General features: G+C 39.2%; 1 protein-coding gene across 5 annotated transcripts in view; it reads right to left on the bottom strand.

Annotated features, from left to right (window-relative positions):
* Positions 1-11,745, bottom strand: part of LOC148337952 (mitogen-activated protein kinase kinase kinase kinase 4-like) — a 57,371-nt gene extending 45,626 nt beyond the window's left edge. For 3 of the 5 annotated variants that reach the window (XM_088293360.1, XM_088293361.1, XM_088293363.1), the window contains exons 1-2: positions 11,562-11,745; positions 10,177-10,242 (exon numbers count right to left, since the gene is read on the bottom strand). In XM_088293360.1, the coding sequence (XP_088149486.1) occupies positions 10,177-10,242; positions 11,562-11,618 (123 nt within the window). In that variant the 5' untranslated portion in view covers positions 11,619-11,745. The remainder of the gene's footprint in view (positions 1-10,176; positions 10,243-11,561) is intronic. The other 2 variants (XM_088293364.1, XM_088293365.1) reach the window with 1 other exon arrangement.
* Positions 11,746-16,368: the final 4,623 nt, after the last annotated feature.

Genomic DNA, 16,368 nt, shown 5'->3' with positions numbered 1-16,368 from the left:
TGTCCTACGCGTTGCATTTTTGCACTCTTGATGCAAATACAGATACTCACTCGACAAGCCAGTCAAAACAGGCAACCCATCACTACCGGACTGAAATAGAACTCCAGTAGTTAAAGTATTTCTATTAGGTAACATTTTTTCTAGGAAGACGAATAGACTTTTATAAGAAGGTTCTTTATCCTATTTGTCCAATACTGGAACCATGTGATTTTTATTGAGAAATACAAGGCAGGGGTGGTTCGGGTACATGCCTTGTGTGCATGTGTTGGAACAAAAATAAAATAGAAACTGAATAAATAGGTCACAGAGGAATAAGGTCAGTGTCTGAGTTGAGAAATTAGGAAGTAAGAAGTAACTGTGCTTTGGTCCCTTCAAAGATGCTATATAAACCAAAGTTATTATTATTGTTAATAACATGAGATTACAATGGCCCATAAAGCCTTACATGTATATTTGAAATTATAGTTCAAATGGAAGCAGTCTAGAAACTCTGAAATTGTGGGCATTTTAGTCTGTATTTGTTACAGTTCTGGAGATGTTGACATACCAAATGTACTTTGTTTGAGTTACTGAATCTTATACCCATTCCTGTATCTGAAAAATTTGAAATCCTGGGCAATGACACGTCTACCACTCAACTTGACAAGAAGCTTAAAATCATCATGTGTCTGTCCACAGCAGGTGTCTTCAATCTTGTTCCTCGAGGGCCGGTGTCCCGGCCGTTTTCCACCTCTCCCTGGTGCAACAGACCTGAGCGATCGTTATCTAGCTTCTGCAGACCTTGCTGATTATCTGATCATTTGAATCAGCTGTGTTGCAGCAGGGAGAGATGGAAAACCTGTAGGACACCGGCCCTCGAGGAACAGGATTGTGGACCCCTGGTCCACAGCAACCTCAGGTTCAGCTTCATTCACATTTCTCATCAGTGTTGTTTTCGTCAACGATGACAAAAATATTTCGTTACGGCGTTTTTTTTTTTCATGATGACAACGAGACGATGACAAGCTAAATGAGGTTATTTGATAACGAAAACATGACGTGACGTACATGAATTTTCGTTGACAAGACCAGACGGGACGAAATTGTTAGCGTGTGGTTCGTCCGACGCTCAAAATTTATGACATTGCTTCCTATTGTACATGTAATCTGTCTTTCAAAAATGCAATGCTGGTGCAACCTATCCTTCGTTTGGGCACGCCCACCACCGGGACAGCATCCAAGGCGCATGCGCCGCACACAGACACGAACATGTCTGCGGTCATTCATCTAGGCTCACACACACTGACATTCCTTTGACGGACCATGGTATGGGCTGATATTTGTGCCACTAGGAACTGAATCTGAATATTACCGATTTGAATGTGAATTGCTTAACGTGAATATTTGAATTGAAAACTGAATATTTGAATTGAAAATTGAATTATTGAATTACATAAATTGTATATCTATTGTTTAATTTGAATCTGAATTTTTCCATCTGAATTATTTGTTTTTGTTAGGGACTGCATCCCAATAAACTTGAAAAAATATTTTAGACTGGAAAATGAGTTTTTAATTCCTCCCAAAAAAGTGACCTCACTAAAATTTCAATACTGAAAATGTTCAGATTCAGTTCGTCGAGTAAAAATTCAAACGTCAGTGACAGACATATAGGAACTTTAGGCTACCTCTAGGATGATCAATTGATTGCAGGTAAATAGATCTCCTCTTCGGCCAAACAGCATCTTCGTTTTGAAGGCCGTAAATTGTGTCATTAGCATAAGTGAAATAAAGCCACAACAGTTGCCAAATAAAACGTTTTGGTTCTCAATGAGCATTGATTCCACTATTAGCACTTTATCTGTTTGTAATGCATAATCCGTAGTAGTCCATCAGAAAGTCTTTGCTATTGGGTGGAAACCTTGTATGCCTATTTTGAACTAAAACTGACTAAAACCCTTTTGAGTTTTGGTCGAATAAATTTAAAGAAACTAGACTAAAACTTTTTGGGGCGTTTTCATCGACTAAAACCTTTTTGAGTTTTCGTCGACGAAAACGAGACTAAACCTATCACCAATAGGAATGACTAAATCTGACAAAAACTAATACACATTTTTGTCCAAATGACTAAGACAAAGACTAAATCTAAAATGCCTGCCAAAAACAACACTGATATGAATCTATGAAAACAAGCAGCAATCTGGACAGACTCAAGTCGTTTTCAGCAAACTTTGGACTTGTCTATTAGAGTCTGCGTAGCTTCCACAACGCTTAAGTCACTGGAGCCATTAACGAAATCCGGAACAGTTGGCAGTTCAGCATTCAGCCTGTAGCACACATATTTTTGTGTATGCTCGAAACAGGCTTTTTACATCATGGACATTTTTTGGGGAGTAATGACACTGATAACATTGCTTTGTTGTTCAAACTGTGGTGTGAAAAACCCTTACTTGCTGTCAAACCCGAGACAAAACTCGTTAGTAATAGTGTGACTATTTTCATTACCACAATGGGCGTTTTGTCTTTTCTGCTTGCATGCGAGAAAAATGTCTCGGTCACATGGTGGTTATTTGTAGTGCTTCAAACCTGCCTTGTATAATAAAGTTGAAATTGACTCGGGTTATATTGCCCCTCTTTGCAACGTTTTGTGTACAACAATTGCTCTTGAGTGTGACCGGAAACAACTACACATAATCTGTTGCACCTTGCACAGGTTGCAACTTTGCATTAAACTGCTTTTTATATCTAGACTGATACAGAATATCAAATTATATCAATCCAAATAATTTCTCTTAACTAGACTGGCCTTTGTTTTTATGAATAATTTGTTAAGGCAGTGCTCTTATTGGGTTTACTGGAGCTAGGTGTAATGCTGCTATTGAATACTATGATGGGACTACCACCAGTAAGGCACATGGGTAATAAGTATCAATATTCAGTAGATGTATGATGACAGAGAATTCAACAATGTGGTTAAAATGATGTATTGTAAATATACATGGTATGATTTATTTATACTTCGGCTTGATTGTAGGTCATGTTGAGATTTTTTCCATTTCTAGATGCAGCATGTGTTCCATATGTATGCCACAGAGCGAGACCTTGGTCTGGTAGCGTATTGACTGGTCTTAAGATAACTAATGCCCACCAATAGCAACAAAAGCTTAGCCCGAGAAAATAATTGCAATATTTCATTTAAGATTCTCTTCTTTAGTCAATTCGTAAAGGTATATTTACAGTACAGTGAAATCTCAGATCACCAACTTAATACGTTCAAGAGACAGAACCGAAGCAATTTTTCCCATTAAAATTAATGGAAATACAATTATTCCATTCCAACTAGAGAAGAAAGTTATGTTGACCTGGCAGGGCTCCATTCTATTCTATTCTTTTTTTTTTTTTTTACAAGACGCATTGTGGACACTTTAGTACAAATTGTAGGTGCCACCCATTGTCTAATAAATACTTTGAAAATAAAAGTAGAAACTACTTTTTTTCAAATTCTTATCCATTTATTCAGATGTTGATACTACATAAACATAAAAAACAAGTTAGACAGTTTAAATACTCCAAAATTAGGTTTGTGTACAGTTAACCGCCAATAGGGTTCATAGCTCGGTATTTGGGCCATGGTTCAGTATATTATTATATATTAGATATGAGTTGTGCTTAAAGTGAACAACTTTATTGCTCACTCAAAATAATTTCTTTATTTCGCTTGTCAGCAAAAACTATGTTTTATAGTGTACTGAATTAGTGGGTAATTAGAACACAAATTAAAACAGAACAACACATATGCAAAAGATACCAGAAGAACACAAATTGTGTACCATTTATCAACTAAATTAGGCTGTACTATGGAAACCTTGCTTTTAAAACATTTTTGCACTTAGACATTAAAAAAAAATAAATTCTAATGAATTATGAAATTTAAATGACATTTAGAATTTGTGCACTACAACAACAGCAAAAACGAAAGCTTTTGTAATTGATTGATTGGTTGGTATGACAAAGAACTGAGATGACACCACAAATTCAAATACAACTACCGTATTTTCACGGCCATAGTGTGCACCTAAAAGTCCCAAATTTTCTCCAAAATGGACGGCGCGCCTCATAATGCGGAGCGCCTTATGTGTGCACTTTGTTCCAAAAATCTGTACGTGTGACTTTCATGACTGTTCAGCAGGACTACTGGGAGCATTACAGAGTGTGTTCGCACCCTCTGTTGGTGACGGTTTGAGACCACAGACTAGTATGTACGTGCGGGAGAAAGCTGGAAACAAGGGCACAATATCGTAGTCGGTCTTACCGTTGATGTTGTTGTAAGCAAGTAACATCACAAGTTAGATTAACCTTTACACAACCGACGCTGCCCAAAGCGCACTACTCACGACATCTCTATAACCAGCCATCTGATTGGCTGAGGCTCATAAACGGAGCCAGTGTTATCCGCGGTAAAAATACAGCGTGACTAAGCCACAACAAGTCATCACATTTAGCATTAGACTAAATTCCAGCAAAGACTCGTGGCATCAACATGAGCATTGTCTTCTGAATTGGTCATGCCACATGAGTTTATCACTTTAGATAGAACAATGCTTACTAATGGAGACGTGAGTGCTGCTAACCAACATTTTATCCAAGCAAACACTTCAATTCACATGATGGGAAGTAGAAAAAAGTATTTCAAGTATCGTAGAGCAAGCGAATCATGATTTTGTCTTTGAAATCATCGAATCCTGGAGCCAAGCTTTCACATCCTCTTTTTACTGGTTAAGAAATAAATGAATTTGTGTCATGAGATAATGTGTACTTTTCTACCCTTGTGCAAGAAAAACCTGTGAGTGCATACATACATGCCTCACATGCTTCTTGTGCCACATTCAGGAAATAACGAGGCAATCGTGACTCACACTCAATCTCTTTCTTAAAGTCATTCAATGAAACTGCACCAACATTTCTCTTTTGCTCATATCAAACAAGCCATGAGACCATTTGTAACATAAGTGATGCATTATGCATTCTCATTACGAGCCTAAACATCTGAATGATCACTGTAAGGCCAAACTCACACTGAGCTGAACGTGCTTGTTACTGTCGTGATGTACAGGCTTCTGCAACTACGTTTTATGCGTGATCGACTATTGGCAACTAGTTGATGAATAAGGTTGCAACATCTCAGATGTAACAGCAAATCAAAATAAAAGCCAGCCTATTATATATTATGTTCTGCGATTCCAACCCTCTATTATCTACTATGTACTTGTCAAAATTGTCATTTATTCACACAAAGGAGGCGATGATTAGTGACTTCTTTTGGAGTGGCAGCTTCCACACTAACCAGCCAATTGAAACTGTGGAGATGCAAAAGAACGCAAGTACAGAGGGGAAGATGGGATGACATTAAGGCTGAAGATTGAATTTCAATATTTTTTTGTATTAATTCAAGTTTCAGCGCAAAACTCAGGATGTACAGTAACATTTACAAATTTGACAGAAAATGACGGTGTTTTTCGTACAATAAGACACACATGTATATAAGAAGCTGCAACTCTTTTTAATAAAACAAAACAAAACAAAAACAAAAAAAAAACGGTGTGCAAGCCGCAATAGACTATAAGCCGCAGTTGTCTATGTGGAAACAGATTCTTCAAACGGTGCCTTTTAATTTTGCTAATTAAAACAAAACAGACCCAAGAGAAAGGGGAAAAAAAATAAATAAAAATCGAGATTTATTTTGCGTATTTTATGAACTATAAAGAACCCCTACCGGTGAAAGAAAAATCCAGAGAAAATCCACACCGTTGTATTAGCCGCATGGTTAAAAAGCCAGGAAAAAAGTAGCGGCTTATGGTCCGGAAAATACGATACATAAAACAAGAAAAGTTATTACTCCATTGCCGAACCCCAATACTTGCACTTCTATCCTTAAGACATCTCAATTGCTTGTTCCCATTGAGGGGTGTAAGTGTTTAGGCTGTCCCAATTCTCCAAAGTGATCCGTCACCCCGCCCCTTTTGCGCCCTTTTCCACACTAAATGTATTACTCGCAATTTATTGCTAATTTGACCGAAATAGTGGGAAAATAGGTGATGTTTGGTGAAATTCCTGTGCCTCTGCCAAAAAAGGGTCAAAATAATTCAGATGTTTTTTTTGTTTGTTTGTTTTTTTTTTTCAACATACATCAAGGCCCAAAAGGGGCCATTTGGCCAAAATGAAGGCGTGTGTCCCGGATAAGCCGAGCTTTTGTTGTATAAAAGAAAATATATACATATATAGCTTGTGCACATACAGTAATCGCGCCTTTGTGCTGCGCAAGTTAGCTTAGCACCTGGCAGTCCCCCGCCACAGCTCAGAGCTGATTGGTTTGCATGACTTGTCATAGTGGCACTCCGCTTCTGATGGGTAAGCTTTGCAGGAGGGGGGGACATTGTTTATGTTAGAAATAGTTGACACAACAGATTAAGGATCAGGAGCGCGAAGTTTGGGCAATCACGTGGCTAATAGTGTAAAAATCTTATGTCAGCCAATCAAAAGACCCACTCGCGTCTTGTACTTACAGACTCAATTGCAAACTCAAAGTTAATCATAGTCTGCGGAACATTTTCATCCTCCCTGAAACAGCAGAACAAGTGGGAACTGCCCGTGACAAAATACGGCCTGGAACACTTACTATCTCTGTATATTTGTTGCCTCTCTTTTTGCAAAATTTTAAACTTAAGTAGTTTTGTGTATTGTAACCATATAGGTTCTGGAATTGAAAAAGTGATGTGATTTACACTCTCAGCACACAACATTGAGCTAAATATGGCTGTGGCCACAAACCACGACACTCATGCACAAACAGATACTGCAAAAAGGAAGTGAACCAAACCCAGAATTTATAAAATGCACTGTGCATGCCAATGATGCTGGTTTCTGGAGGCTTTTGCGTAGTTTTGGTAAGAAGCTTACATGTCTCTCACCCTGCAAACGGAAGTAGCTAAAATAAGTTCCACATGAAGTGACATGGATACTGTGTTAACTGTTGTGTGTTGTGTGCTGAGACAGCTGGTGGATTGTGAGATGGTTTCTAAATTGAACAGAAAATAGGGAAACTGACACCAGTTAAGTATTGAAGCAAAGTGGTCTTAGAGTTTTTTTTTGTTTTGTTTTGTTTTATGGTTTTATGGAACGGTTAAAGTCATTCAGCGCTGAATTAATTAATCCAGTAACTCAATTAATTTGATTACAAAAAAATGGCCGGTACTACTCCGAGACAGCTCTGCTTGGCCCAGAGTTTTTCCATGAGACTTTTTTGGGGCTGAGTGATTACAATGCAAACATTTTTCACAACCATATCTGAAGTGGTTCTAAAGACTAGGCAGTCTGGGACCAAGCGGGGCCCTGTCATCACTGTCATCTAATTGGCTGATAGTGCTGCAGCAAGGAATCATGCACATGTCCATTTCCGGGTTTTAGATGAGCGAGACAGAGTCACCCCAGCCCCTGTCGCTTGTCATAAAAACGCAAAATCTACAACAAACAAAATGGTGTTTGACAATAACGTTGAACCATATTTATAATTTCAAAACAACTAATGGAAGAAATACTGAAGCTTTGGGATAAAAACTTTCAGGAGCACAAGCACCGCTTTCAGGGTCCCATTCAGTTAAATGAGACTTCTTCAATTGCAGAGCAAAACCTTGCCGCTCCCCCGGCCCGACGATGGTTGCCCCCGCCTCGAGGATGGCAGCAGAAGGCTTCAGAGGCTGCACAGTGAAGATGACGAGGCGTTGATTTGGAGAGGCGGCCAAATGAATGAGACTGAGCTCGCCAATCACAATGAATAAGCGCTGGGGGCAAGCTTAGCTTGTCGCTGGCAAAATCCCTGTGGCACTATATCATCCATGGTGCATGTGAAATTGTAAATAAGTTTCATTGTTGATATAAAATACAAAATGTGTGTACTGTCGTGTACATATTGTATTTTCGTCTTGACGGCGGTCGGCCGGCAAGCAGCTGTCTTAAACCCGAAAATATAGTTTTTGTCTGTAGATGTGAAATCTGTGCATTTTATGGGCTGTATATTTTGCCACTCTCCACATCATGCAACAAATAGTAATAACAGTGGTCGGAACTTGCCACTCGTGAAATGTTATGGCAGAACCACAATAGCTGCGTGTGTGCACTGAGCAGCGCAGACATGCACAGTTCAGTTGATTGGCCCCCATCCTGCTCCACGCCAGTTGTAATGGAAAAGCAAAGGGGGCGTGGTGTGTTTCAGGCAAAGCGGAGTAGTGTGGACAGTGGAGTGGTGCTGTTTGGGGCAAATGGAAAAGCTTCATAGTAGACCTGACAGGTACTCATTTGAAGTGTTTTGTCAAAGCCTTATTGACCATTGTAACCAAGCTTGTGTTCGCAAAATATGCCTTCACCAAACCACCAGCATGTACAGTATGTATGAGCCCAATCAACCTCAACACTCATAACATCTGGGCTTGAATCTTTTTTTTTTTTAAAACAACAGTTTACATCAGCAGCCCCCATCAAGTGTTGTTTTCATCAACGATGACGATGACAAAATTATTTTGTTAACGCCCCTTTTTTCCATGACCATAACGAGACGATGACGAGCTAAACGAGGTTATTTGATGATGAAAACGTGACGTACATGAAATCTTCGTTGACGAGACGAGACAGGAGGAAATTGTTAGCGTATGGTTCGTCAGACGCTCAAAATGTATGACATCCCTTCCTATTGTACATATAATCTGGCTTTCAAAACATTGCAATGAAGTGCAACCTATCTTTCGTTTGGGCACGCCCACCACTGGGACAGCACGCAGGGCGCATGTGCCGCACGGGCACAACAAAACACAAACACGTCTGCGGTCATTTGTCTCGTATCGTACACACTGACACGCGTTCCTTTGACGGACCATGGCGACAGTGATACTCGCAAGGCTACTTCATTCTGATAACCGCAGGCTGGTACAAGTAAACAAGTCATATGTTTGATAGAGTTTGTACTTGTGCTACTGTACAAGTCTATGTTGTTAAAACGTTTTGATTTTATGTTGCTTTAAGTGAAATAAAGCCACAACAGTTGCCAAATAAAACATTTTGGTTCTCGGCTTATTTTGGAGCAATGAGCATTGATTCCACTGTTACGTTAACTGTTTGTAATGCATAATCCTTAATAGTCCATCAGAAAGTCTTTGCTATTGAGTGCAAACCTTGTGTTCCTATTTTTAACTAAAACAGACTAAAACCTTTTTGAGTTTTGGTCTAATAAATTTACTAAAACTAGACTAAAACTGTTTTTTTTGCGTTTCCGTCACCTAAAACCGATTAAAACCTTTTTGAGTTTTCGTCAACTAAAACTAGACTAAAACTATCACGAATAGGAATGACTAAAGCTGACGAAAACTAATAAGCATTTTCGTCCAAATGACTAAGACTAAGACTAAATCTAAAATGCCTGCCAAAAACAACACTGCCCCCATCCACTATCCCTCCAAACTGTTGCTACAAACTGGACTATTCCCCAAGGACTGCAAATCTGCTGCAGTCAGCCCCCTACTTTAAAGGAAGTTATACAGATTTGAACTCTCCATTCTACCCTGCCTTTCTTGAAAAATAATCAACCGTGAGCTGATAAAAAATCTTGAGCTCTTTAATGATTTAAACATTTGCAGTCAACATTAGCCCTCTATACAGCTGTACCTCAGCCAGGCTAAACGTGGTAAATGATATTGTATGTGCCATAGACAATAGCGATTGTTGTGTTGCTGTTTTTGTGGATATGAAGATAACTGAATATTGACCTTACTGAGAGCTGTGTCACTTGGCTTATAAATCCAATTTATTTATTTATTTTTTTACAGTAATATGCTCTAAGCGGCCCCACTCGTCTAAACATGGCACTTTCATTCATATTGTGATTGTGAATAGAATGTTGCCACATGGCTTAAAATCAGGTCCATTTTACATTTTAATACATTCGTTTTCCAGAATATGAAATTAAAGTTACACCTTACTGGGTGTGCAATGTTATTGGACGATTAGTATGTGTTATGGTCAATCACCGTGAAAAACATTTTTTTAAGGATATTGTAACACAAAATTTACATATTTGTCCATTTGGTTGCAGAATAGCATAAACATGAACCCATGATTCATTAGCATTACACTAAGTACCATGGAACTCACCTTGTAGACTTGACCATATGTTCCATTGCCTACCACCTCCACCAGCTCAAAGATACCTGCAGGATCCTACAGAAAACAGGATCAACAAAAAGAACACATCAGTGGATTTCACCAACACAGCAAAATAAAATTGAGGTGAAACAAACTGTGTACTGCTCTCCATAGTTGAGGCTCCTATTGCACAATTCAGTTCATCCCGAGGGGGACTGAGGAAGTGGAATTGCAAATCTGGATGACATTATCACTTACATGCACTACACTTGGCCTCTAAGTTTTTTTTTTCCATTTCCAACATGACATGGTCGTGGTTAAAGCAGCTCCATGTGTAACAATAAGCAAATACAACCATAACAAAAGTTTGAAACAAATTCCATCCGTCCATTATCTGAACCATTTTTGGAATGCGGGAGGAAACCGGAGTACCCGGAGAAAACCCACGCAGGAACGGGGAGAACATGCAAACTCCACACAGGAAGGCCAGAGCCGGAATCTATCCCACGACCTCTGCACTGTGAGGCCATCGTACTAACCTGTCGTCCACAGAGCCGCCCTTGTAACAACTTAGTAAAGTGTTTCTGTATGGACAAGAAAATACCTCTCCTAGCCTTGTGGCATAGTTGTATGAAAAGCATCCAGAGTGGCGACTCTCCAACGTTTCCCAAGAAAAATGCCTCATGTAAAGTACAGTACAATACAACTGTATTTATATTGCACATTTCACAACAGCTGGAGCTGTAAGAAAGGGCTTTCCATATGTTGTCATATAAATTAGTACAAAACGTAAAGTTACGATAAACCAGGGGCCAGCAACATGGTGCACACGGGAGCCTGGTAGTCCCCAAGCACCGAACGTGCAGCCCATAAAAAAATTACTCACCAGTGATGGCACATTGTGATTTTCTAGGTATGTTGTAATGGAGATCATGTGAAAATGTAATCACTGAGAGAATGGAAATAAAGTGTTGCATAAAATATTTAACAGGTTGCATAAAATATTTAAATATTTTCTTAATTACTGTGAGAATAATCAGTTTTCACATAAATGACAACGTATAAAGAAAATGGAGGTAAATGTGTTATTTCAGAGGTGTGTATCAAACTGTTAGACCTTCGGACCCAAGAAGTAGCTGTCAGTTTCAATAAGGTTGCTGAAGCCTGCGCTCGACAATACAGTGACACTGCTGACAACCGTGGCCACTAAAAGACAGTCGTAAACAAGCCATAAGAACTTCTCAAGAATCATTACAACGTGACTAAACTAAAACAATGTTGACAATGTCCAAAAAACATCGATAACGCAATAAGATGGTGGTAAACATTTCTACGGCACGCAACTGTTTGCAGAAACACTTCATTAAAAGTGGAGAAATTGTGTCCTGTCTTACCCTGAGTGCAGCAAGGTCGATGTTGTCCAGACTTCGAGTGGTGTTTTCTCTCGACATTGCTGCCAATAATGTTGTCAAGGCGTTGATATCTGTGGTCAAGTCATGGACGGTCTCGTTCGTTCTTCGTCAAACTAACGGACTAGTCTCTTGAGTCCATTCTCAAGTTATGCTAACAAGATCACGCTAGCATGTCAATCGCACCTTTTCCGGAGGCTCCTTTCACAATAATGTAAACAATAGGAAGTACTGTAATTTTTGCAACGCGATTATCACATTCTTGAACTTTTTGAGTTATGTTTTCACTTAGTGTTGTAACACAGTTGTAAATCTTTGATTTCAATATCGTTTGTCATTTAAATGTCTCACACTTTAGCCCTTCGGTAATGTTTTTTGAGGGGTTATTTTTTACATCCGCTTGCCTCTTCTCACATTACTCATATGTCTTCTAACTTGATCTGTTGCTCCCAAACCAACAGTTTTCAGCTTCCTTCTTGTCATACAGCGCCAAGAAAAAGTGAACAAAACCTCGAAGTCAACATATCCCAACTGAAAGGAAAGACCTTGATATGATTCGCCCCCAATATTATTCATATATTGATAAGCGGGTCAGATAATGGTTGAATGGATGATAAAAGCGTGGGAAAAAAAGCTGACACTATCATATTAACCATCCATCCGTCCATCTGCTTCTCCTCATGAGGGTCGCGGGCGTGCTAGAGCCTATCCCAGCTGTTTCGGGCAGTAGGCGGGGTACACCCTGAACTAGTTGCCTGCCCGGCTCACAACGACAAACAACCACTCACACTAACACCTAGGGCCAATTTAGAGTGTCCCATTATCCTACCATACATGTCTTTGGAATGTGGGAGGAAACCCAAGTACCCGAAGGAAACCCACTCGGGCACGAGGAGAACATTCAAACTGCACACACGAAGGCCGGATCCGTAATCGAACTGTACACCGTGCCGCTGCCGCTCCATGTTGCATATTATGCAAATAAAAACTAGGACTCGTAACCAACGCGGGGGGACCAATTAGCCCCCAAGGACCACATGAGTAGCACGCAGTCCTAGCATAAAATTAGATCATCAATGATGTCATTGTATTTTCCTAGGAATGCTGTAGAAGTTATTATTTGAAAATGTGAACACTGGCAGAAATTTGTAGCCATAAAGTGGTGCATACTAATAATTATGTTTCCTAATTCTTGTGAAAAATACTTTTACTCTGAGCAATATCTGTGTATCTTTGAATATTATTAATTATAATAACATAAAGGTAGTTGTGTGTTTTTTCAGTGGTTTGTTTCAAACTGGTAGCCTTCTGTACTATTCTGTAGCCAAGAAGGAGCTCTCAGTTTCCAATAATGTGATGGCCCCTGCACTAGAGGAATGAAATAAGGTTTTGAGTCAGTGGTTTACTTACTTTAATATTATTGTATTCTGTATCATGTATAGATGCAATACAATATAGACATAACTATTGATGCAAACAAAAAGTCTCATGACTTAGTCGGTGAGTCACAGTCAGCATGACAGACTAATAAGATCCTTATGTGGTGCAGTTTGGAAGTGTCTGTGTGTTAGGAAGAATACAGGATTATGGCCAAAAAATGGCAAGTGACTTTTTTGCACTTTATGTGTTTGTGTGTGTGCGTGTGTGTGCTTGAGTGAAGAATGCTCTCTCTGTGGTCTCACACAGTGGCCCTGTTCACACCAGGGTCAGCTGCACACACACACATGCATGCACATACACGGATCGTTTGCAGCAAATCAATCTAAATGACACTACATTCTTCAAAACAATCAAACAACATTCCAGTGAGTGACTGTTGTCTGTTGCTCTTTCCAAGTTGCCATTACTTTGACTTTATTTTTCCTTGACTGGGGAACATACTTAGACCGAACAACAACAAATGATGAACTGAAACTCAACATTTCCGAGGAATTCATATACAATAACGCAGACGTACTTAAGTCCATGCATCATAATTTTCTCATGAATTCCTACAAAGCAAAAAATGCAATTCAAGAACCCCTTACCTGTCAAAGAACATTGCGTTCTGGCAACACAAAAACTAGTGACAACAAGTGTTGAGATTCAACTCGAGAGTGGCATCACGTTGGCGTCAGAGGGCGTGTCAAATAGAAAAGGTGCTCGCGGAATGATTTCAGAGTTCTGGCAGCAATCGACCAACCAATTGCAAAAGCATCTATGCTACTTCCTGGTAGACCACAAAGCAATCACTTCCAAATATGGGCAGGCTTGCACCAGACCGCCATGGTCCTTGCATGTTTCCTTGTGGCGAAAATTAAGAAAACAATGGTGCAGTGTGAAAAGGCCTTTCAACAGAGCTTCGGCTTGAACACAAAAACAGCGAATAGGTGAACTCTTAGCAAATAACAGAGGATTGGTTCCAAGGATTTCAGAGAATAGGTAAATCCGGGACCAGTGAATGCTCACATGGCTAGACAATTACTTGATTTTATTCATGTTGACATGATGATATTTCTTGATAATGAGTTTTGATTCATGCATTATGTACGTTTAATTTGAAGAGCGTTGCGCTTCAGAGTTCTTTTCATCGGCTGTTTTTCTTTTACTACAGAGCACTTTATTAGACAAAATATTAAAATATCCAATCATTCGCTTTGTATGGCGCTTGTCCTCAATGGAGTTGTGCGTCATAGGAATGACTCACAACTGAAGCACGGCACACCATGGACTGGTTGTCAGCCATTCACAGGGCACATTTAAACAACAACAATTTACATTCAAGTCACTGATGGTGTAGTGTTACACTCACCTGAGTTGTGTGCGGGCAGCGTGGGTTCAGCTCCCACTCAGTGACGGTGTCTACGTCTCCCCTGAGACTTGCTGGCGAACCGAGTGGGAACTGAACCCACGCTACCTGCACACAACTCAGGTGAGTGTACCACTACACCATCAGTGACTTGAATGTATTTCTGCAACAGTCCGACCATTCTTCCATGTAAAAATTTCAGATATTTTGCAAGATCTGGTGGTCTCAAAAGCAGCAGAGAGCCTTAAAGACCATCAAGGCCCTCTCTTCTGGCCGAAACACAATCAACTGCATTTGTTGCATTGTTTTTAATTGTTTTCATTTATTCCCAGGAGTCCATTTTATTCCTTTTGTTTTGTGTTTCTCTTGGCAGCTCTGCTTTTAGTACGTATACAGTATTATGTGGATGTTAGTTTTAGTTTTTTTTTTGTCCAATCTTATATCAGCATCAAAGTCATGTTTGCCTTATGTAATTTATGACTTTTTGTACGTATGTATGTATGTTTCTTTTTTCTTTTTCTCTTTCATGTTTCAAAATCACCTCACAGAGACCCACAACGATGTTTGTAAAACATTTCTTAATCACCATGACATTTTGTTGTATTGATGTTTTTTGGTGCATGTTTTTTTATTACTGCAATTTGATAGTGGTTATTAAGAAGTGGATTAAGGTGGGTAAATGCCACTGAAGGCCCAGGTACAAAATTAACAGCCCGTCATTGCTTAAAACACACAGCGGAAATTGATCATTTTTGACACAGGGTGAGCTTGAGGATGCTGCACTGATGTTAGGAAAATTGAGCTGAAGTGCGCCTAATTGGAACTATGCAGGCCATATATTGTGAACTACTACTCAGAGAATTTCAGAAATGAATTTCACAAGCTGCTGCGCCGTGAAATGAACAAAATCGTCATTATATCTTCATGTAATGAGCCAACCAGAACGTGCCAAATGCTAACCTACGTGCCTCTGAGGGCTAATAATCAACCTTCTAGCACTCATAAATTATAAACTCACTCAACATAGACACACGGGCATAATCTAATGAGACCAGTACATCTAACATTTAGCCTTTCTGGTTGATTGTTTAGAAATAAAAATGATAACCAATGTTGTTCAGTCAAGTTAAGTCAAATATGACATACATCAATACACGGCATCAGGATTTTCTCCACAGTTGGTCAGGGTTCGAAATTTGTCATTTGATTCTACTAAAGATACGGTTAATTTTGTACTCACCACTAGAGGGCGTTGTTGAGTCAATATCACTATAACTTGTCTTTTTTGTCCTCATCAGATTCACTAATAAAAATATAACAGAGTAATGAAACCCAGAGGTTATACTATTAGAGTCCAGACGTTTGCAAAAATCTTTCTAAAAATGTTTTCCCTTCATTTCATAGCATTTATTTCCAATTAGATATACAGTACATGATCCTGAAATGCCTCACACATTGCTTTACTCACAACAGTGTGTGTAATACGTGGTTAAAAGATGCCAAATCAATATTTTTTTAAACATGTTTTACTGTTCACAACAGTTAAATTGATAACTTGAGTCTTTCTATCATACATATTTTTTTTAAACTCATATTTAACAGTGTATTCATGAAACTGCTGCCCATGCAGCTATTATGGTGTAACTTACGGCTTATTTATTACTCGAGGCTGAAAAAATCTTTATTTTGAAAACGCTCTCTGTTAAATGGGACTCTTGATGCATGTCAAGATGGTAACCGACATTACTCTAGTATTAAACTCACAAGGCAGCAAAATGAGTACGACCACGTATGAAGCACTGCTCTGCACAATATATAGTGAAAACCCCACCACCAGCACCTTGCAAGACAATGATCTTACCTGCTAAAATTTGAAGACAAATTATAGATTTTTTTAAAATGTCAGCCTGTTCTGAGACAGAGACTTGAAGAGTGTGACTTTTGCAGGGTCACTGCTATTTAAGAGACTACAATATTCTTTAAACATTTTGTTCCCCACAATTC

The sequence above is a fragment of the Idiotropiscis lumnitzeri genome, chromosome 4 (genome assembly GCF_059441095.1).
Source record: "Idiotropiscis lumnitzeri isolate Australia: NSW breed Sydney's pygmy pipehorse chromosome 4, RoL_Ilum_1.0, whole genome shotgun sequence".
NCBI lineage: Eukaryota > Metazoa > Chordata > Actinopteri > Syngnathiformes > Syngnathidae > Idiotropiscis > Idiotropiscis lumnitzeri.
This window is presented reverse-complemented; position numbering and strand designations above follow the sequence as displayed.